A 22,351-nucleotide genomic window follows, 5' to 3' on the forward strand; every position below is an offset into this window, starting at 1 on the left:
TACGTTAGCTAGCAAGGTGCTAACTGGGAATGGTAGTTCTACATGAGCCCCAAAAACGAGATGTAATAGCAACTGTCTCCAAATAAAACTACAAATCCCGCTTCGTGCTGCGCACAGTCGGGAAGTTCGGTGTATGGAAAGAGGGGATAAGCACGTTAATGTTGTACAATGTCTTCGGGAAAGATGTCGACCTCTAAAGAACTGATGCAGATGGATTTGTATGGCCTTCTCGCTGTGCCATTCGATGCTACCGAGAAAGAGGTAAGGGGGCATCTTAAAATAGGCATTTTTAAATGTGTCTATCAATCTCACTTGGATCTTATTCTTCTTATCCAGAATCCTTCTTTTCGAGCTAATTTAATAATTTCCGAAGAAAAATTTAAATTGTGAGTGAAATTATGACTCACTTCTATGCAGTTATATTATGGAGAATATAAAACCACAATGTAACATATTTTATATATATATATATATTCTTGAATACACTACGGAGTTAAATATTCTGTTCTGGTAAAAATAGGTAAATATGATTCAATACTTTAACCTATTTTTTAACACCTCTGATCGAGACAATACAATGAGCGAACTGTATCCATCCGTTATAGGTCACAACAGATAAAATATACGCAAAACAATCAATAATAAACCAACATTGTTATCGTAATACTTTTACTTGCCAACATATTACGCAGTGATGTACAGTTTAAATGGGGACTGTTAACACACATAACAAACATACATGAATACATACAGACGCATTAGGAGCGGAGAACCCTGCAAACTTTTATACAAAAAGCTGAGGATAAAATCCAAATAATAACATATCAAAAAATTTACAAATAGGGTGTATAGCCCCTGCTGCTAAAATAAAAAAAAACATTGTGTCAAAATACAAAAAAAGTAACCAAAATATAGGCACTAATTTAGTTCAAATTAGATACAGAATTAATTGTGTCACTCCAATTACTCCAAACTCTGAGCAACTTTTTAAAATCAATCCTCATTTCGATGAAACATGTTCAGGGGCCCTTCCCTAACGAGGAGGTCTCCGACACCTTCTGTAGTCACCTCCCATCAGTCTGTAACTGCTGCCACCGACTAGTTTATATGGCGTCAGCGCACTTATATATCTAATGCTTGTCCCTCCCCTTGTAAATGCTGATTGGCCAGAGAGAAAAAGGAGGGAAAACCTCCCATAGGTTGTTGGACCCATCAATCACAGCCATTACTCCTTGTTTCTTGGCTAATTCTACCTATCAGTTATTGAGATTTACCCTCCTAGACACAGTCCTCCCAACGTTACCTCATCAAGGAGCAGTAGAATGGCTTATAATGGAGCAAAAATGGCTTGTAATGGTGGCTACATGTGCCACCATTACACATTTTTGTAACTTTTGAGGTTCGGCTTTGTCGGAGACCGCCCTCGTTTTCGTTGATTCGTACGAAGGCAATTTTCGACATAATTAAAATATAATGCACATTTTCAAAAATCTGTTGCCTTTTTGGCAGTCTCAGTTAATGTATGCTTCAGACCTTGTTGGTCCAAAAAGTAACTGATCCTTCTATAATTGAGCCATTCCCAAAAACCTATCCAAATTCTCCTGTAGCTCACCTAGCCTTTTTCCTATTCATATCATTCTAATTATGCCTTTTTTCCCCGCCTATGAATTGAGGAGTAGAATACTATGCTTGATTATTAATTATTTATCATTTAACCCCATCTTTAAGGGTTTTCTCTTCAAGAAATAAGTATGCCTCACTAATTTTTTCTTTATAATATCAAGTATGGGGCTTTGGTATATTTAATATTTTTTATTTAATATGTTGCTATATTTTTTCATTTATTATAGAACCTTTTCTTTCCCCCCCCAGATCAAAAAAGCATATAGACAGAAAGCTCTAACTTGCCATCCTGACAAGAACCCAGATAATCCACGTGCAGGTGAGCAGACCCTTTTCTGTGCGCACTACCTACTGGTAAACGGCATGCACAGGATTTAGCATGTTGTATGTTATCGGCACATTTGACTGGTTTTGCATTGATGCTCATATACTTTGAAACTCTTAAAAAATGTTGCATGTCAATAGAACAAACCAAAAAAAAAATCATTTGAAAAACCCCTAAAATATGCATGGAACTGTTGCTTAGTTACATTTAAAAAAAAAAAGTATCTGAACACGCTAATCTTATTTATTACACAGGTACTACTGCTTGGATTAAACATGATTTTTTGCATTTATAATTTTATTTTATTTTTTTATTCTATTTTTTAGCTGAACTTTTTCACCAGCTCTCTCAGGCCTTGGAGGTCCTCACAGATGGAGCAGCCAGGGTAAGAAATCTCAAAGGTTAATAATACCTAACATAGTGAAGCAACGAGGTTTTCTTACTTTGTATCACGTGCTATTCTGTAGCCTATTTCAAGCACGCCAAAAAGCGTATTATCATCATCACCCCGGGTTACTGCACTCCACTGTAACAAGTGTGGTTTTTGTTTGTTTCGGTTTCATTTCTGAAACTCTTCCTGCTGAACCTCTGGGTGACTTCCCAGCACTTAGTGCTTATGCTTAATTTTTACCCTAAAAGAAGTGAGTTAAAAAAAGTTGAGACTTTCTCTAATAGCCCTGGATTAGTGCAGAACTGGGGGGGGGGGGGGGGTACCTGTTACTCAGGATGCCGGACAACAGGAACGTTGTTTTCATTTTTTGTTATCTCTTAGGCCGCTTATGACAAACTAAGAAAAGCCAAAGAAGCTGCAGCTCTACGTACGCAAAAGCTTGACGACAAGAGAAAAAAGGTGAAGCTTGGTAAGGGTTCCATTCTGTAGTCCAGAAACAAAAAAGTAAATTGTCATACAAATTCATACAGTGACTTAAGTTAAAGTCGTGGACAACGCCAAATAATAAATCAGTAAATATTTGTCACAGAATTAGAGATTGTACTGTACATGTGCGCATTGTATTTTAGTTCTTCAAATACGGTTCCTGAATTGGGTTTAAGTAGCATGTTTACACTACCAGCAAACCCTCTTCATTTAACCCCGTAAGGACCAGGCTGTTTATTTTTTTTTTACCCTTTGTGACCAAGGCTGTATTAGCACTTTTTGCGGCGCTCGTGTTGAACCCACACGTTATATATTGTTTTTTCAGGACAAGAAGGACTTTCTTCAGATACTATTTTTTTGATCATATCTAATTTCCTATAAAATAAAATATGAGGAAAATTTAAAACACTTGACATTTGAAAAACTCTTTCTTACTTCAATTTCAAAACGTTTTTTTTTCCCAAATCAGGTCATTCTGCCCTATGTGCTATTTCGGGTATCTTTAAAGCCGGCCGATGCAATTTACCCCATCATTACAGCAACACCATTTGGGTGCACAAAGCGAACGTAGATCGCTCTCTATATCCGTTTAAAGCAGACCTGGGCAAAGCACGGCCCGCGGGCCACATCCGGCCCGCTGAATAGCTCGGACCGGCCCGCAAAGAGTGTCCTGGTGACTCACCAATGAGTCCGGTGTGTCCCCCCGCCCCGGTCACTTACCTTAAACTCCTGTGTTGGAAGCGTTTGTCTCGGGTGCCGGCGCTTTACGCTGGGCGCCGGCATATGACGTCAGACGCCGGCGATCAGCAGTGAAGCGCCGGCACCCGAGACAAACGCCTCACGCTTCCAACACAGGAGTTTAAGGTAAGTGACCGGGGCGGGGGGGGAGATCCTGAGAAGGGGGGGTTAGGGAGTTAGAGGGGAGATACTGAGAAGGGGGGGTTAGGGAGTTAGAGGGGAGATACTGAGAAGGGGGGTTAAGGAGGGAGGTCTTACTGTGTGTGTGTGTCTTACTGTGTTTGTGTGTGTATCTTACTGTGTGTGTGTATCTTACTGTGTCTGTGTGTGTCTCACTGTGTCTGTGTGTGTCTCACTGTGTCTGTGTGTGTCTTACTGTGTCTGTGTGTGTCTCACTGTGTCTGTGTGTGTCTTACTGTGTCTGTGTGTGTCTTACTGCGTGTGTCTTACTGTGTCTGTGTGTGTCTCACTGTGTCTGTGTGTGTCTTACTGTGTCTGTGTGTGTCATACTGTGTCTGTGTGTGTCTTACTGCGTGTGTCTTACTGTGTTCATAGCTTATTCAGTTATTGTAATAAATATTTTAGCCCATTTTTTAGCTCAAAATATTTTTTCCTTTTTTTTCTCCTCTAAAATCTAGGTGCGTCTTATCAGCAGGTGCGTCTTATAGAGCGAAAAATACGGTATGCACTCCGAAGCCTTGTTCATTTTGTTCACTTCTGTGCTGTGCTAATAGTTATTCAGGCCTTACTTATTCAAGCACCTCTACCAATGACGTAGGCTTGAATAACTTTATTAAACAGCACATAAGTTAACAAAATGGACAAGGCTTCGGAGTTTGTAGTTTGTAGAGGTCTGGCCCTCTAAAACCATTCCAATTTCTCATGTGGCCCCATGGGAAAATTAATTGCCCACCCCTGGTTTAAAGCCTGGCGCATCAATTGTCGCCAACTGAATGTTTTGGAGTGACGTGCCCGGACTGTCAATTGTTGTCAAGGGGTTAACGTCAAAATGTTTAATGAAAAAAGTACACTGTGTCCTGGGAGTTAATTTGTGCCTCCTTGCTGAACAATGTCTGTGTGGTCCCATACCTTTTGTACTTGCATACAATTGTTTGTACAGTTGATCTTGGTACCTGCAGTTTTTTGGATTTTTTTTCATTAATTAAAAAGGCAAAAAGGCTATGACTGTACAGGTAGGTCCTTAAATACAGCCACAGGTGCCAATTAGCTCCTAATAATGACAACTGGCCAATCAGGAGATTGTTAAACATAATTACATCAATTTCCGGAATCTTCCACGGTTTACTTGACCCACTGAATTCTGATTTAGTGAATTTAAGCTGAAATAATTATTTCTGTAATCGATTCTTTGCCAAAACAAATGTCTGCTAACATGAAACGTGCGGCGTTGTCTAGAGCTAGATAAGCAGGTTGACAATAGCGCAAATCAGAATTCATCCGTTTTTAATAATACAGTAACAGTTTTAATATTTATCTCTTCGTATGTAACAATTACTAACGTGCATTACTATTGGCTTCTCTGTTTTTATAATATTGGCACTAAATAAATCGTGTTGAAAGCAGAAACTACTTCCCAATATAACCATAGACTACCCATTTCTATGTTTTACTATAAAAACATAAATACATTTATGAAACAAGTTAAAAAAAATTACATCATAAAGATAATGTTCTGTGCTTATGAGTGTCAATCCCCCTTAAAATGTAGGCATTTTGGGTATTTAAAAAAAAAATACAAAGTCACGTTTTTGTTTTTTTATTTCTTTTAGATCTCGAGGCTCGGGAAAGAGAGGCACAAGTTCAAGTAGGCGATGAGGAAGTGGTTGTTGCTCAGACATTAGAACAAGAGGTAAATATCCATGTTTTCTGCACCTTGTTCATGGTTTGTCTCTATATTTTGTTGGAATGCACCCTATTCAGGTGTAGATATGTGAGGATCTGTGGGAAATATAAAAAGTTCAGATTTCTAAAGGTTATTACTATTCTAGTACAGAATAATACTGCATATAGCTATATGCTCCCAAAGTGCCGCTATATATATCAGGGAGTAAAAACGAATATTCTACTTCCAATTTTCAGAATTGTAATGGCAAATCTGCAAAACAAGGTTTGACGTTAAATTCTTATTTTTATTATGTACCATGTCCAAAAAGGTATGCTTTATTGCAGAATATTGGTAACTTATGGATCAGTGCTTAAAGTAAATTGGTTTGGAACAATGTCTTGTTTGCTTAGCTTTTTTTTCTTTTCTTTTATCTGGAGTATTAGCATTAAAGTGGATATGGCGGCTGGAGTGTCCCTTTAATTGTCTGACTTTGGGTAATTTATATAAAAAAAAAAAAATGATGACCGCTAGTCTGCCATTTGCAGCTGTGTTATAAACAGTTGCCCCGTGGTAGTAACCAGCAGCTCACACTTCTTGAGGTGTGTGTGTGTGTGTGTGTGTACAGGGCCGGCCCAAGACAAAATGCCGCCTGGGTCGAAGTTTAAAATGCCGCCGCCCCCCCCCCCGTTATTTACCCTTCCTCTGCCGCCCCCCCATTATCTACACTTCCTCTCCCTCACTATTTTCTACCCTTGCCCCCCCCCTTGTACTTACCTTTCAGCAGTCCTGCAGCGAGTCTCCCTGTTCGGTCTCAGTGCCGGCTTGTAATGCTGAGCGCCGGATATGACGTCATCTTCCAGCGCTCAGCATTACAAGCCGGCACCGAGACCGAACAGGGAGACTCGTCGTAGAGGGGAGAGAGAGAGAGGGGGGGTACTGACAACTTGGTAAGCGAAACCCACTCGGCGCCCCTCTCGCTCTCTCTTCCGCTTTAATAAAAAAAAAAAAGGGTCTTGGGGCGGCAAAGTGCCGCCCCTTAAAGTGCCGCCTGGAGCGGTTGCCCCACTCGGCTCCACTGTCGGGCCGGCCCTGTGTGTGTACATTTGTGTGTCTAGGCATGTGTTTGGGTATTTTAGTGTTTGTGTAATGTTAGTGCATGTCTCTGTGTCTCTGAAAATAATTACTCCAAATTAATACAATTGATATTTATCTGTCCCAATTGTATAATTTTACATTTATCTACAAGCAAAGCTGTTTTTTAATGTATGAGTATTCTATGAGGAGTAGTATCAAACGCCATACTGAAGTCTATATGAGCTATGTCAACTTCTCCCCCAGACTATTATAAAAAAAACCCAAAAACATATGAATTAAGTAGGTTAATGTCATAACACCTCTCTGCCATTTACGTTAATAATGAACAATCATTTTCCACACTGCTTACGTAGTTGTCTTCTCTAATTACAACAATGCGAGAGCGTTTTTCAGAATGTGACATTTGGGCCAAAAAGTTTGTCTGTGAATAAAAGGCTACACAATCGAATCATAAAAAGTGAATGTATTGTATAAAAAAAACAAAAAAAAAACTTTTGGGATCTTGCACCAAAAAAAAACCCCCATCCGTATTAACAACCACATCAGACGTGGCAGTATCTCTTTCACAGCAAAAAATGCACCTGGAACCTCTTTATAAATGACTCCCTCGGTTTGTATTAACGCACAAATGTTTTTGGCAACTCATTATTAACCCGTATAACGCACCGTGTGGCCTGCAGATCATGCGTCTTCGAGAAGAGGGCTCTAGGCAGTTGGAGGAACAGCAAAGGCTGGTGCGGGAACAAATCAAGTCGGAAATCAGTCAGAGATTACAAGGTACAGAGTGCGTTACTGTTCTGCATTGCCCGCTAACCACAAAGACCAGCAGGTGATTTTAGATTTTAATACTTTATGGTAAATTGCACCGTGAATGTGGCTCCCTCAGCTGCTTTTTGTAGCATGAACAGTGTTGATAGTTCATAAGTTTAAATGCATCGGTAATATCCTCCGGCAATAGCAAAAACGGACGTCTCTTTTTTATTTCTAATGATTGTTAAATACTACAAAATTTAGTATTTACATATTGAATCGTAAAGAATTATGATTTGGTGCTGCTTGATATTGACAAAGGTCTGGTTAAAGTTACATTATAATCAACAAATTTTTTTTTTTTTTATAACGTATTATTATTTTCTAATATTTTATGTTAAGTATATAAGTCACGCTTTGTGAACCAACAACCTTTCCCTGTAGCAACACTAAATAGAGCAAGCACTAGATTGCTGGTGGGTTGTTTGCGCAAACATAGAGAGGCCCTCCTTGTGGCTCCCATTGCAGATAAGTGTAAATATTTTTAACAGAACACTCGTAAGGTGTTTGCCAAGTACAATATATATAAATATTGCTGTGAATTTAACCCCTTAATGACAAAGCCCGTACATGTACAGGCTCAAAATGCGTTGTTTTCAATGGGTTTAGGGACTGCCCGTTGTCCTTAAGGAGTTAATAACAGCAATTGGGATTCATTTTAGCATGGAGAGGTTCGTTTAGTGATTGAGTCCCTACTTTGTTCCGATTTCTTTACATACATTGTATACACTAATTTGGATAGTATTCTTACAGGTAAACAAAGTAGCAGCAGCACAGGTGAGACGACTGCTAAAATCAAGGTAAGTGGAGTTTGTTTGTTTTTTTCCCCCTGAAGTAAAAATTATGTTCTTATTATTTTATTATACTGATAGTGTGGTAGATACGTGTAAGAGCCTCCAGCCGAAGCAGTAAGGGAATATACAGTGAGTTTAAACATGCCTATGATAGGTATAAGGATAACATGAAAATAATACATGAAACATGAAGTAATACCAAGGACTGAGTAAGATTTAAGGTTTTTGCAACTGAAAAAAAATGTACTTGGTGGCCAAAATGCAGTCAAATTCTATGTATGCTTCTAAGTCTATTTTAATACCACGTTTGATCTACAGGTGTGTGTGTGTACTTGCCCCTCTGTCTGCATTATTTCATATATTTATCACTGAAAGTTATCTTCAGCAAAACCTAATATTAGGCACACAAATAAAGAATACTACTACTTGCAGAATCCAATACCTCCGTGTGAAAGCGTAATCACCCCCTTAATCTGGTTAACCCACCTTTACCAACAATCAAACATTTCTTGACATTCATTGATCTGTCTTTTACAGGATAAAAAAATATTTGTGGGCTTTTGAGTATTAAATGCTTGTTTCAGATTCTGCCACAGCATCTCAATGGGAATTTAGACTGATGGACAGATGGCCTGCCATCCTGCTGCAGATATCTCTGATACAAAGCAGAAGTCATGGTTTCTTCAATGATGTCATATTGTCCAGGTCCTGATGCAGCAAGCATCCCAAAACAGTAACACTGCCACCACCATGCTTGAATGTTGGTATGAGGTTCTTGCCTGGATGACTTTACGACATTCACCCTCATTCACTCTGTCCTGCTCATTCACGCTCTCTCTGAATGACATTCCAAGGGAGCATGAGAGAATGGGAGAGTGAAAGAACCAAAGAAATTTCAATGAAAATTTGGAGCTCTTCCTTCATTTTCATTTGTTTGATTTTGGGGCTTGCCTTGTTTTTGGTGATATGTATGAATTGCCTAAATGCAGATACAATTGCAATTTTTACGAATCCAAATGTGCAAGACTAATATGCTTCTGGAGGCGGCAAACACATATACTAGTAAAGTGTGAATATATTAATGTGTAGAAGAATTTAAAGTTGAGCTAAAAATGTTTTATCTTTATATCTAGCTGGTTTAATATAAACATTTTACTAAAATTCCATCAACTGCTATAGAACTTTGGTACTTAACTACCCAAAGCCACATTGGCGCCATAGCAGGTGTCCTCACTAGATGGCAATCTCCAGCAAAGATTGGAAAGCACTCTGGAATACAGAAATCAAAGCAAACTTCAACATGTTTGCTTTATTTGTAATCATTAAGTTTAGTATCATCTTGGGTAATATGAAAATGATCCTGCTTAGCTGTTCTGTTTATTTTAAACCTGTTTGGTTTTTGGGGGTTTTTTAAACTGGAAAATTGTATAGAAAATGTTTTCTCTTTCAACCTCACCGGAAAATAAGACATTGGCTATGCTCCCTTACCTCATAAAATAATCTACTATATTTGTTCCCTTACAGCTGAAGTGGAAATGCAAAAAAGACGACGACACAAGAGGTGGATATTCAGAAGAGGTTCTAATGAGGCTGTTGCAGAAGGTTGTGTTGTGAGAGCTCTGGACATACGTTTTCAATTGAAGGGGGATTTTCATTATCTATAAAAGCAAATACCTAAACCACATGAAGCAACTTCTTTTTTAAATGTTCCTACTTCTTACACACACACACGTACCAGTTTCCTGGTTTAATGGGGGGGGGCTGATCATTAGTAGTGTGAACACATATTTAGCTAACTGTATAGATGCAGATTTACAAAAACATAAAATCGAGGTTCAAATGGATTGTCATATAATAAGAATGTGTTATTGCAGTATGGAGAAGTGCAAAACATACTTGTGTCCAGTAAGAAGGGGACAGCAATTGTCGAGTTTGCCACATTGAAAGCAGCTGTAAGTTTCTTGTTTTAATACATACGTTTAACTGTTTTTTCGTTTATGCTATAGGACCAGAGCCATTTAAGTGTTTTTGCCTTCTTTCTTCAATTGTTATTTCCAACTTTCTCATTTAGTGTGCCCACACAAATTATATACATAAATATACACAGAGGGTTTGTTTGTTTTTAAAAGAATCTTCATATATGTCAGACTTTTTTTTTTCTTTTAAATGTATATGGAAGCTATCCACAGCTACTGTTAATGTTAAAAAAAATCTCAAAAAATATATTTAACTCTATTCTTTGTCTCAATGCCTTTTAAATCCCTTTTAAGGCCGCTATGTAAAAAACAAAAAAAGTACTTTTTTTTTTTTTCTCCGTTCACAGGAACTGGCGGTGAAGAATGAAACTGGACTACTTAACAATCCATTGTCATTATCATGGATTGGTAGCCCTCCACCAGAGAACATTAGTAACATGAACCCAAACTTATCTAGTCAGTCAGTTTCCGCCTCCCAGGTAAATTGAGTGAAATGAGACATTTCACACCTTTGTAATTGTACTCTCTTTATTCAGGAGTGACCCATCTTAATACTACTCTGCATAATCCATGAAAAACCCCAAATCCCCTTATGAACTTCATTGGATGTAACGGGTGAAGCGAAGAGGGCCGTGAAAAGAAACTCTTAAGATGGCAGACTTGAGCTACTGCATTGATTATGGAATGCTCAACAATGATAGAAATATGAGGAGACAGTGGCATGATCAGTCTTTGGGATGTTGCTTTTCAGGTGGTATGATGCAGTTTTAGATCATCAAGAGTTGTTAGGGCAAAAAGTCAGGAATCGAAAGGTAAATTAACATGCCAGGTGGAATTGGAATCTAAGAAGATATTAGTTTACAGAAAGGGCATATGTAGACAAGGCCCCAGAAGTGAACTCTGAGGAAGACCGACAAGTTACAGAGAAGGGCATGCTACAAGTGCTGACACGGAGGCTTTAATCCAAGGGATAGCTTTGTAATAGACACAATAGGAATGTGGAACTGTTTGCATAAGAAGAGGGTGGTCAACCAGGTCAAGAGAGATCCAAGGGGATGAGAAAGGATAAAGGACCTTTTGTTTTAGGATGGAAATTGAATTGTAACGCAGTAAGCTAGGGTGTCCCTTTAGCTTAGAGACCGGAAAGCGAAGGAAAATAGGACAGTAGTCAGGAAGGTATGTAGCATCTGGAAAAGCATATGTGAGAGAATAGGGTTAATTGGACAGGCTGTGAGATTGGAGGGCAATAATATGTCATAAACCATGTTAGAGGTGACAGGAAGCAGTTGAGAGTGGGAATAAATTAACCTACATAACTTTATGTATGGCACATTATTAGCAAATACCATATGCATACATTTGGTATACATATTTTAACATTTTATGTTTTTTATCAGTGTAATTGTGTTTTGGAAATATTTGATGAAAAATAAAGGGCGACTTTATGTACAGGGAGCTGATTTTAGCTTTCTACAAAAAACAAACTTATTTTTACTTACAAAAAGGACGAATAGTTTAGTGGGGGGGGGGGTTTATAATCATGTGTATTCTAAACCAGGCAGTAAGGATACATCTTATACGGTTCTTAAAGACTAATAATCAAGGTCCTTAAAAACTAGTGTTTCAGAAGCGAAAAGCTCCATTTTTATCATCAGAAGAGCTAGTAGACAGCCTAATCTCCCCTCAATAAGCCACTAAGAAAGTTTACTGTTTACTTGAAGGTTGGGTGTTCTGTGCCACCAACAGACATATCCTAGCCTAGTCCAGGGGCAGGAGTCTCTTTGCTGCCGAACCAGGGAGATCTCTCTGTTGGGCGATTAGGCCCCCCAGTGACCTACTGCTCAATGGGCCAGTTAAAGGGGATCCTCCTTAGACTGCAATAGAAGATGCTGCGCATCTTTAAGACACAGAGCGCCTGACTATGGCATAAACTCCTTTTAATGTGGTGCAGGCGGTGGCCAAGGAGGAGCCTACGGCAGAGTGAAATGCAGATACGTTGCTGCCTACTTATGCTATCGCCAGTATGGGGGTGCCTTCAGTTGAACTGGCCCTGTTACTACTTTCTGTCATCTGTGAGGTTTGAGGTATTTAAAGTATTGATTTTGTCCCACAATGCTACCAGAGTATACGTAAGGAAAACATATTTTCAGTGCCCTACACAGCTTTTCAAAGTGACCGTACCCTTTTCTTCAACAGAAACTGACTAAACGTAATGTTTTTACTTTTATAAAAATGTTTCAGCGTTGGAGAATAAACGTTAGTAGCGAGACATTGTTGAAACATTCTCACAAATATATTCTATTCAATATAATTAAACTATGCATGTTTCCTTTAGGGACCTTTAAGGTCAGAGCGCGACTTTGAAAGCTTGGTTCTGATGAAGATGAGACAAGCAGCAGAGCGTCAGCGATTAATAGAACAAATGCAGAAAGAAGATGAGGAATCAAAATCCTAGCTACCCTTACACTTTTAAGACTTTTTGTTTTCTTTTTTCAATAACATTTCTTGCCAGGGGACAGAAAAATGGACAGACCATCCATCAGCATTTGTATGGGACTTTACATTTCTGAATCTTTATTTACAACGAATTAATGCAACTTTTTTTTTTTTATATTTGGCTTGTAATACAAGTTAAATGTTAATTCTAGACATAAAATATTTTCAGAATTTTGACAAATACATTGTTTGCAGTTTTTATTCCTTTATTTTCCAGGTGTTTAGATTTTAGTCATACTAAAATATAGACACGTTTAGCTAATTAGTACCATTTAACAAAAATGTAAAGTGAGTGAACAGAAGAAACATGTAAACCAATATTGCCTTTAGCTGCAGCTCAGACCTACACAACTTTCATAAGGCATTTTAGACCATTCTTCCTTACAAAGCTGCTTAAGCGGTATTCTAAGGATGTCTGTTGTGAACGGCTCTTATTAGGTCATTCCCCAGCATCTCTCATGGGTTAAGGTCTGGGCCACCCCAAAAGGTGTTTTTTGTTTTTTTAAGCCATTCTGCGGTAGATTTACTTTCAAAGTTTTAGAGTCATTGTCCTTTACATCGCCCAACTTCTACTGAGCTTCAGCTTTTAACCATTATGACATTAAACTTCATACTGGGGAATTCATTGTCCTCTTGATGACATGCTGTATAGGCCCTGAGGCAGCAAAGCAGCCCTAAACCACGATGCTCCCTCCATCCATTTAAAAATATATGTTGGATATCTCCCCTATGTTGAAAATTGGCAGCTGCAGTAATTCGTATTTATGGAGTCCCTGTACCCCTGGGTTGTGTAAAGTTTCCTATTGTGAGCAATGATTTAGAGTGTTTATATCAATTGTGTAGGTAGCACCATGGAAGGGTGCATTTTGTGCTTTTCCATGGTGTAAGCTGTGGGTGGCAATGCTCGCGGCAAAACATAATGTACCCAGATTAGGAAACATACAGTATATAGTTTTCTGTAGTAGCTGCTACGTGGGTTTCACATGGCTAGAATGTTCTGTCAATCCACCAAAGATGATACACAGACAAATCCGATACCTAGAATAGTTGATCATCTTGTCATTTTGCACATAGCTTCCTTTATCTTGGAAAAAGACATGAAGTTGCATAAACTTTCAGGACCATGTGTGTCTTCTTGAGGTGGAATCAATGATTCCATCTGCTGCTTACAGTCTTACCATATGTAACATTGCTCAGTGTATATACAGACTGATAACATACCAGCCTGCTTACATTATACAGTATGGGGTACTTTACGCTCTGCTTATGTAGATTGATAACATGCACTCTTAAGATTTTCAAAGATCCTCTATGAAAATATATTTTTAAAGGTGCTTTTTTTTTTTTAGATGAATTCAGTGCAAAGAAAATTGTGCCTCCCAGCTTTTTTTTTTTTTTTTCCACAGAACTTATTTTATTTACACTGTCCTTACATACACACCTGGCCATTAAAACACATATACAGCCCTTACATAGGACTGCCCATAAACACACACATACATATATACTACCCTTATACACATCTCCCCATAAACACACATATACACATACAATGCCCTTACATACTGCCTTTACATACACCTGCCCATTAACACGCACAAAGACACTGCCCTTACACAACCCTGCCTTTACACACACCAGCTTACAAACATACAAATACCTACACTGCTCTTACACACAAGTGCCCATAAACGTACATATACACATACACAGCCCTTACACAAGCTTGTCCATATACACATGTATACACATACACCATCCTAACACTCCCCTGCCTTTACACACACACACACACACACTAAGGTGACCACATTTTATTTCTGCCATTCCTGTTGCCGATGTATATTAACCCCTTCATGACAAAGCAATGCGTTGTTTTTAATGGGTTTAAGGACAATATTAGCTCCTGCTGACAATATATACTAATAGTAGCCCCTGCTGACAATATATAAATATTAGCCCCTGCTGACAATTTTATATTGAAACACCACACTCCATAGCGTGCAATAATTCCCTCCACTACCACACCATAAAAAATACTTGCCACACTCACTGCAGATTAGGGGGAAGACTGTGAGAATCAGTGCAGTCTTTCCTCCTTCTGACCCTACCATGACATCAAGAGGTCCTTTGTCCACTTATTCTCTAAGCCATACCTCTCTGCATGTATAGATCAACTGAATAAAACATACAAACCCTATAATTGCAGGGATATATAAATGTATTAAAACATAGCATAGCATAGCAGGAATAGATCAACACATGAACACACAAACCCAGCTTTGCATGTATAGATCAACTGAAATTCATATGTGAACTCGGCATTTAAGGTTTAGATCAAACAGAATCAGACATACAAATCCTGTATTTGCAAGTATAAAATAATAATGCATGGACAAATGGCATTTCAAGTATTGATGAATAGAACACACAAACCCTGCATTGCCGCTATAGATCAACTGGAAATCACATGTAAACTCAGCACTGAGGGTATAGATCAAATAAAAAACACAAGGATTGTTTGCAAACAGGTTTGCAGGTATTGATCAACTGAATAAGACATACAAACCCTGTATTTCCAGGTATACAGAAATAATGTATGGAAACATAGCAGATATGGATCTATAGAATAACACACTAACCCAGGCTTGCAGGTATAGATCAATTGGAATTCACATACAAAATTAGCATTAAATGTATAGATAAACCCCCTAAATTACATTTAATTCACACAATGTATTCTCTCACTCATTCACACTATTTGTCCACACATTAATACCTTCTCTCACCCATTCTCACTCTTTTTCAGTATTCTAACCACCCCCTTTCTCTCTAGCTACCTCTCCTCCCTCTTCTCACTATCTATGCCCCCCCTTTTCTTCCTATCTACATCCTTCTCACTATCTATCTATCTATATACACATATACACAGCCCTTACAACCCTTTCTCATCTTCCATCATCCTGCATCATACATAATCTTCTTTCTTCCATGCTGTCATAAGAGCGTGAGGTCTGTCACTCCAAGCCTCTGCTTCAGTGTTCCCTCATCACAATGCGCCAGCTATTGACGCAGAGCGCCGGTGTGCCGCACTCTGCATCATTTGCCGGAGCGTAGCGATTAGGCAGCTTAGAGGAGGATTGTGATCACCCCAACCAGCCCTGCTCATCGGACACCTCATACCCAGACCAGCGCAATGCCCACGAGGTGCCCTATGAGCAGCTGCCTCTACACTCCCCTGAAGACCGCCCTAGGGGAGGTGGCCTCTCTGATCACCCCTCCCCTATATATACGACGCTATTTTTTTTTTTTAGGGGCTTTGTGGTGAATCACATTGCTCGCAGTAATGTGATTCACCACGGAGCCCCTAGAACGCTGGGCCCCTGGGAAACTGCCCATAGTGCCCATGCAGTTAGATGGTTTCCTTAATGTTAGGCTGGTTAGGGAGGTCTAAATCGCTCTCGCAGAACTCACCAATACAAGCAATTACACTTTACAATGTCATGCTGGCATCACCACTTAAAACACGCTTCATTTTTGTCAGCACAGTCATGCATATTAAAAATAACCAACACATTGAATTCCCATGAAGCTCAGCCAGACATACTACTTCCATGATGCTCAGCCGGTCAGGTGTCAATTATAACTTGGCATTGTGGGAGTTTAAATTCACAACTAACACCCGTCACATTATCTGCTGTTAACTACAGTTCACATGAGGCTCAGCCAGACATACTGCTTCCATGGTGCTGGCTGAGCATCATAGGAAGTGCAGTCAACAGTAAAGCTGCAGATGCTAGCTGTGAATTACAATTCCTATGATTCTCAGCCAGCCAGATGTCCACATAATGCTGAGTATCATTGGATTCACTGCCCTCACACACACACATATATATATATATACACATACAGTGTCCTTACACACGCTTGTCCATACACACTGCCTTTATACACATCTGCTGCCCTTAGACACACTTATACATATACACTGCCTTTACACATCCCTTACATACACACACAAATATGCACATACACACTGCCTTTGCACACACCTGTCCGTACACACACACTGCCATAACAACCCTTCTCCCCATCTCTTACCTCCTTATTCCTTCATCCTGTATCCTGTGGTGGGAGCGGGAGGTCTGTCACTTCAGACCTCGCTTTACCGCTCCCTCATCACTACTCGCCGGCTACTGCTGCAGAGCGCCGGGATGACGTCATATCCCCGCGCTCGGCATTATTTGCCGGCGCGTAGTGATGAGGGAGCAATAAAGCGAGGTCTGCAGTGACAGACTTCGCGCTTCCTAACGTTGAGGCGACTAGAGTGAGATCCGTGATCTCTCAACCAGTCCTGCCGGCTGCAGCTGCTGATCGGGCGGCTGTGCGCCCACCCTTCCTATGGTGTATTAAATCCAAAGCAATACAAGGAGAAGAGAATTGGGTCTCTGGCTGGTGATGTTCTTCAAGGTCCACAGACTCTACGAGACTGTCAAATTGTATGACTAAAGGTGTGAAAAGAATAATTAGCAGTCTTTTCTGGAAGGGTGACGTAGCGGCAATGTATCCATCAGTCCAGATATGTGCTGAGAGGTTTGAGGTACTTTCATTTTTTTTTTGTAAGATGTAATGTCTGAGTTGGAGGTAGCTGCAATAAAATAAACAAACCAGCTCACGGTGCACCTAAGTAGTCACATTAAAGAGTCATTAGCCCATGGGTCATTTCACAAGCCTCTTTGAACTAGCCAACATGAAATCCTCTGCACCACACAAGGTTATTTTAAATGAAAAAAAAAAGTCCACAACAAACCCTGGTAATGGTTTTTCTTAAATGGTTCCATGAAGATAAACCATGTAAGTAGTGCAATACAGTGCACTATATGCATTTCAAAACTCTGTTACCACTATGCAAGCGACCCATCCAGAATATCAGCTAAAACAATTGTACAGTAAGTAAGGTTGGTTGTTTTTTTTTTTACTGATACTTTAGTAATACATCGTTATGCTGGCAGTTTTTTAAATTTATATTTATTAAATGCCACCCGTGGTTGTTGCTCTGTATTATTGTGCGTTAACAAAAGGTGAAAAATTGAATGTAACACATGGTCAAATCCAATTCTCTCAAACTTCAGTAACATCTGGCTACCCATTGCACATTGTCTGCTTCCAGTTCATCCAGGTTATAGGATGAAAACCCAGTTTAATTCATCTATATGTGACAGGGTAAAAAGTGAGCAAGCATACCCCACATGAACGGACAAGCTCCCACAAACTGCTGTGGCATGAAGATCAACCTCAATCCGCCATATTCAGATACATGCTAGCGATAACATTGTCCTTAAAATCAAGTAACATCACACAATGACACATTTGAATGTGCACAACAGAGACGTCCATGAAAAATTCTCACTAATATTAGCAATAGAAGACATTATCATATAGAGATCTGGTCTGATGAGATTTGCCTGCAGATGCACCTCTGTATTAAATTTTCTTGATAGAGATATTTTATGGGTTAATTGTAATCGTATAAGTAGCCATTGATCTGATCCTTGTGAGTCTGGTGTAGCTATTCCTTATGGAGACACCATACAAGAGTCTGTCCCACTCCTGTCATGCTTACAACACGGTATCCTAATGTCTCCAGCTTGTCCAAAGTCACACGTGGAGGCTCATTAACAAAATACTCAGCACTAGGATAACAAAGGGGAGAAGAAATAAAAAAAAGGGTTAATGCTGATGTCTCCAGGTACATCTTTTACTAGCTTTAAGTGCTGTCATGTCATATTCATATTTTAAGAGTCTAGTCCTATTTTCTTAAATACCGTATTTGCTCGATTATAAGACGACCCTGATTATAAGACGACCCCCCCAAAATCTGAATATTAATTTATGAAAGAAAAAGCCTGAATATAAGACGACCCTATAGGAAAAAAAGTTTTACCAGTAAATGTTAATTCATGTAAACTATGTGAACAATTGTTTGTTAATAAAAGCTATGATTGAGAAAAATATTTTGTTTTTATTTCCTTTTTTTTCAACCTGCCCCCCCCCCAGTTATGCACATCTGCCCCAGGCTTGCCACTCTCCCCCAGAAATGCCTTACACCCCATATATGCCACTGTGCCCCAAGATATGCTTTTTAACCCCCTATGTGCCACTCTGCCTCCAGAAATGCCTTATACCCCTATATGCCACTCTGGCATTTAGGAGGTTAAAAGGCATATTATGGGGCAGAGTGGCATATAGGGAGGTATAAGGCATTTCAGGACTAAGCACCGGGGACTCAGAAGCACCGGTAAGTTGGGGGGGCCATAACACAGGATGATCCAGGTCACCACATCTGAGTCCCTGGTGCTTAGTCCGCGCAGCGTGTAGAACTCTACGCGATTCGCGTAGAGAACTTCCGCTCTACGCGAATCGCGTAGAGCTCTACACGCTGCCCGGACTAAGCACCGGGGACTCAGAAGCACCGGTAAGTTGAGGGAGGGGGCATAGCACAGGAGGATCCAGGTCCCCTGCAGCGCTGCGGGGGATCTGGATCTTAGTCTCATAGTCAGACCTATTTGAGGTCTGATTATAAGACGACCCCGATTATAAGACGAGGGGGATTTTTCAGAGCATTTGCTCTGGAAAAAACCTCGTCTTATAATCGAGCAAATACGGTACACTTTATGAACATATTTAGCAGCCTTCCTGTGTTAATAAATGAAAGCTGAGCTACCACTGAAAACAAAGTGAGTTAGGGTGACAGCGTGTCCCCGTTTGCTTGGGACTGTCACAGAACAAAACATGAGAACGGTGTGACTTATTGGCATGTAAGGTTTATTACCGCGTATACATTAACAGTTATTTCTGAAAATCTGTGATTGTTGTATTGTTCCTAGGCAATGTGATTCTTAACAGGGTTCCTGTACTGTTCCTGTAAGGATATTAACATATTAACAATATTAACATTAACATTGGGTATTTCTGAGCAGCCGTGATGTGTCTTCCTGAAATTTTTATGTTAGCACTTGTGTCCCTCCAGCATTGTATTTGGGCCAACACTCATTACGAAACTTACAAATTATTCCCCAACACCTTCCTTCTTGTGGCTCCTAGTTGTTCCATCAACTGTGGATCAGAGAATTCATCTCCCACCATTGTAGGTCCAATCTCCTGTGCAAAAGAAATCCATGTTTATGCTATACTGTCATTATGTTATATGATAGAAACAAACATAAAGGGACTGAATAAAAATGAACATTTTTTTTTAGCAATAGGCTTAAAGCTGTAACTCTCAGCTGTGTGTGTACCTCTAAATCCACCACAAGTTCATGCATGTCCCCCTACCTACTTGCCATAATAACAATGTGAAATGCTAAATAAAAACTTTTGAGTCATGCATGTAACAAATGTGGCTTGTGCAGTATTTCATAACAGGTGGATATGAACACAAAAAAAGCAAATGAATGACTAAAAAGACAGAGCATAACAAAGTGGCAAACATAGCTTTTAAAGACATACAATCTTGTAAATAAATAAATAAATATCAATCATGATAAAAATGATGTTTGCTCTTTGCAAATGCTGTACAACGACTGAACATTTATGAGGCTTGTGGATCAACAGCATGATCAGGCAGCCAAAGAGTAACAGTGAGTGTGAGAGAGTGTGTGTAAGAATGAGTAAGTGAAAACTAAACAAAATGCAAATAAAATGATTTTGATGGGAGTTATGCTGCACCAGAATCTGTGTCTGGCTTGCTATATAATGATAGGAGTCATGCTGTACCATGTCTGTGTCTGGCTCGCTATATAATGACAGAAGTCATGCTGTACCACCATTTATCTGGATCACTATATAATCTTGGGATGCAAGCTGTACCACAGTCTATGGCAATACACTTGTGAAAATAAGAAAGTACGGTAAGTGTCCATGAATGTCACTTTGGAAATGTGGTCACCCTAGGTATACCTCTAAAGTGCTGATTCAATCATTACACTACATTTAGAAGAAACTTAAATGTAACCTCATTCCCTCACAGGAGCACTATGATATGAATTGCTCCCTTCTACTTTACTTGGGGAAACCAGGGCTATTTATGGGCATGGTCATAACAATGATTATGAAGTAAAACAAACACGGAAAACAAATTGAATTTCCGGCCAATATATGTAGCCAATGGGTGTCGAGTACCTGGAGCATGGCGCCCAATCAGTTTGAACAAACTGTGTAAAATGATAACCAATAGGAATGGGGGCAGATGGAGACATTTAAACAAAATAGCAATTAGATACATAGCTTGGTGGAGATACTGTGGGAGTTACACCCTCCATGGGGGTCATGGTGGTTTTATATATAATAAAGGGAAGTGGAGGTCTGCGCAGTTGCAGATGTCTAACCCTTCATGATATCAGATAAATGCTTTCCTCCTTCGCGAAACAGGTCTCTTCAGTAAAACTTTCTCTGGGTTATGATGTCATATCCCAGGAGACGCATGTAGAAGGTCTGTGCAGCCAGCTGCATTTGCACTGTAATGTCATTCTGTATATCACAGCTATAATTGTAAATCCCACCAAAAGCAGATTCAACTGCAATTGTACAAAAGGTCTACGTGATATCCCTCACAGATTGGACTAGAAATGCCTTTTTTATTATTCCACCAGCGATATGAAACACCTGGTGATCAATAAATTGAAAATGTATCAGCAGCAGGTGTCCTAAGGATCAAACCAGTGCAGCAAGAAGCCTTTAAAAAAGACATTTAAAAGACCATGAAATGTAAATGAAATGCCACTCACGTTAACACTAATTTGTTTCCATTCACTTTCTGTAGCTCCCTATAAATTGTATGAATGATGTCATCTGAAGTACTGTTTGTTTATAGTTTTGTAATATTCTTCACTAGACACTAGTCATCTATATGCTACAGACCTGGAATTTGAGATGATGATGTGTGCAACAGATCAAACCTAAATAGGAGCCTCATCACAAGGCACATATAACGCGTGCAATAAAAGAAAAACATATAGAATCTTAAATCTCAATCTATAATTCCAAAATATTAAACAAGTACAAACTTCCAAATCAAAGCATATAAAAAGACTATTCACGACACTTGGTGACTTTGGTGATGAAAGTGTAAAAGACACTACATGTAAAACACTGCCACTACATGAACATACTAATAACAGCTTCATATAAAAGCTAAATAATTGTGTTTTCTTGCATTAACATTCCAGTGATCACCTTGCTAAGCCCACCATCTAAAAAGCGATCTTATTCGTATAATGAAACCTTAGCTCAGGATAAGCTGCTGAAATCTGCTACTCATTTTTTTCACCCAAGATCATTTTTGGTTGGGAACTTCACACTAATGAATTACTGACAATGTATGTTTTAAAGCATGACAAAAACGACACAATGCATGCGCGTTATTGTTTTGAACGTAAACACGAAGATTATATTAACAAACGCACTCACCATGCGGATCTGGGTGCTGATAAGTAGATAAGGCATACTGACGGCTCCCTGCACACCTCTGGACGCCGGTCCCCTTCCAGCTGTCAATCTACCTGCCAGGCACCATCTACATTACTGACCTTCGGCATCAAATACACGCCCCCTGATTCTGGCCAATCCCCGGCGCACTGATCAATATCGTCAGGGGGGCGTATCCGGAAACGCTGTGTAGGAGATAAACAGTGTAGCAGGGGCTAGTGTGTCAACAGGAGTAAAGGGGGGGGGAACCCATTGGTTAATAATAATAATAATAAAAATAAATAA

General features: G+C 39.5%; 2 protein-coding genes across 2 annotated transcripts; one reads left to right on the forward strand and one right to left on the reverse strand.

Annotated features, from left to right (window-relative positions):
* The first annotated feature begins 183 nt into the window (after window positions 1-183).
* Window positions 184-12,539, forward strand: LOC149284015 (dnaJ homolog subfamily C member 17-like). The gene is made up of 12 exons (XM_089497248.1): window positions 184-261; window positions 1,873-1,942; window positions 2,275-2,333; window positions 2,721-2,808; window positions 5,354-5,433; window positions 7,185-7,288; window positions 8,078-8,114; window positions 9,633-9,710; window positions 9,983-10,060; window positions 10,432-10,540; window positions 10,976-10,977; window positions 12,420-12,539. The coding sequence occupies exons 1-12, from the start codon at window positions 184-186 to the stop codon at window positions 12,537-12,539; spliced, it is 903 nt and encodes a 300-aa protein (XP_089353374.1).
* Window positions 12,540-18,149: 5,610 nt separating this feature from the next.
* On the reverse strand, window positions 18,150-22,084 carry LOC149284016 (GTP cyclohydrolase 1 feedback regulatory protein). Its single transcript, XM_089497250.1, has 3 exons — window positions 22,049-22,084; window positions 19,647-19,741; window positions 18,150-18,273 (listed from the first exon to the last, which is right to left on the reverse strand). The coding sequence occupies exons 1-3, from the start codon at window positions 22,082-22,084 to the stop codon at window positions 18,150-18,152; spliced, it is 255 nt and encodes an 84-aa protein (XP_089353376.1).
* Window positions 22,085-22,351: the final 267 nt, after the last annotated feature.

The sequence above is a fragment of the Sceloporus occidentalis genome, unplaced genomic scaffold, assembly GCF_023333645.1.
Source record: "Sceloporus occidentalis isolate IW3139 unplaced genomic scaffold, rSceOcc1.0.p SCAF_100, whole genome shotgun sequence".
NCBI lineage: Eukaryota > Metazoa > Chordata > Lepidosauria > Squamata > Phrynosomatidae > Sceloporus > Sceloporus occidentalis.

Excerpts from the sequence above, each read along its gene's own strand:
- LOC149284015 (XM_089497248.1), top strand. The coding sequence starts at position 184 with ATGTCGACCTCTAAAGAACTGATGCAGATGGATTTGTATGGCCTTCTC. Across the intron at positions 2,334-2,720 it reads TCACAGATGGAGCAGCCAGG|GCCGCTTATGACAAACTAAG; the intron begins GTAAGAAATCTC and ends GTTATCTCTTAG. Across the intron at positions 5,434-7,184 it reads CTCAGACATTAGAACAAGAG|ATCATGCGTCTTCGAGAAGA; the intron begins GTAAATATCCAT and ends TGTGGCCTGCAG.
- LOC149284016 (XM_089497250.1), bottom strand. The coding sequence starts at position 22,084 with ATGCCTTATCTACTTATCAGCACCCAGATCCGCATG. Across the intron at positions 19,742-22,048 it reads TCAGCACCCAGATCCGCATG|GAGATTGGACCTACAATGGT; the intron begins GTGAGTGCGTTT and ends TCTTTTGCACAG. Across the intron at positions 18,274-19,646 it reads AAGGTGTTGGGGAATAATTT|TGCTGAGTATTTTGTTAATG; the intron begins GTAAGTTTCGTA and ends TTGTTATCCTAG.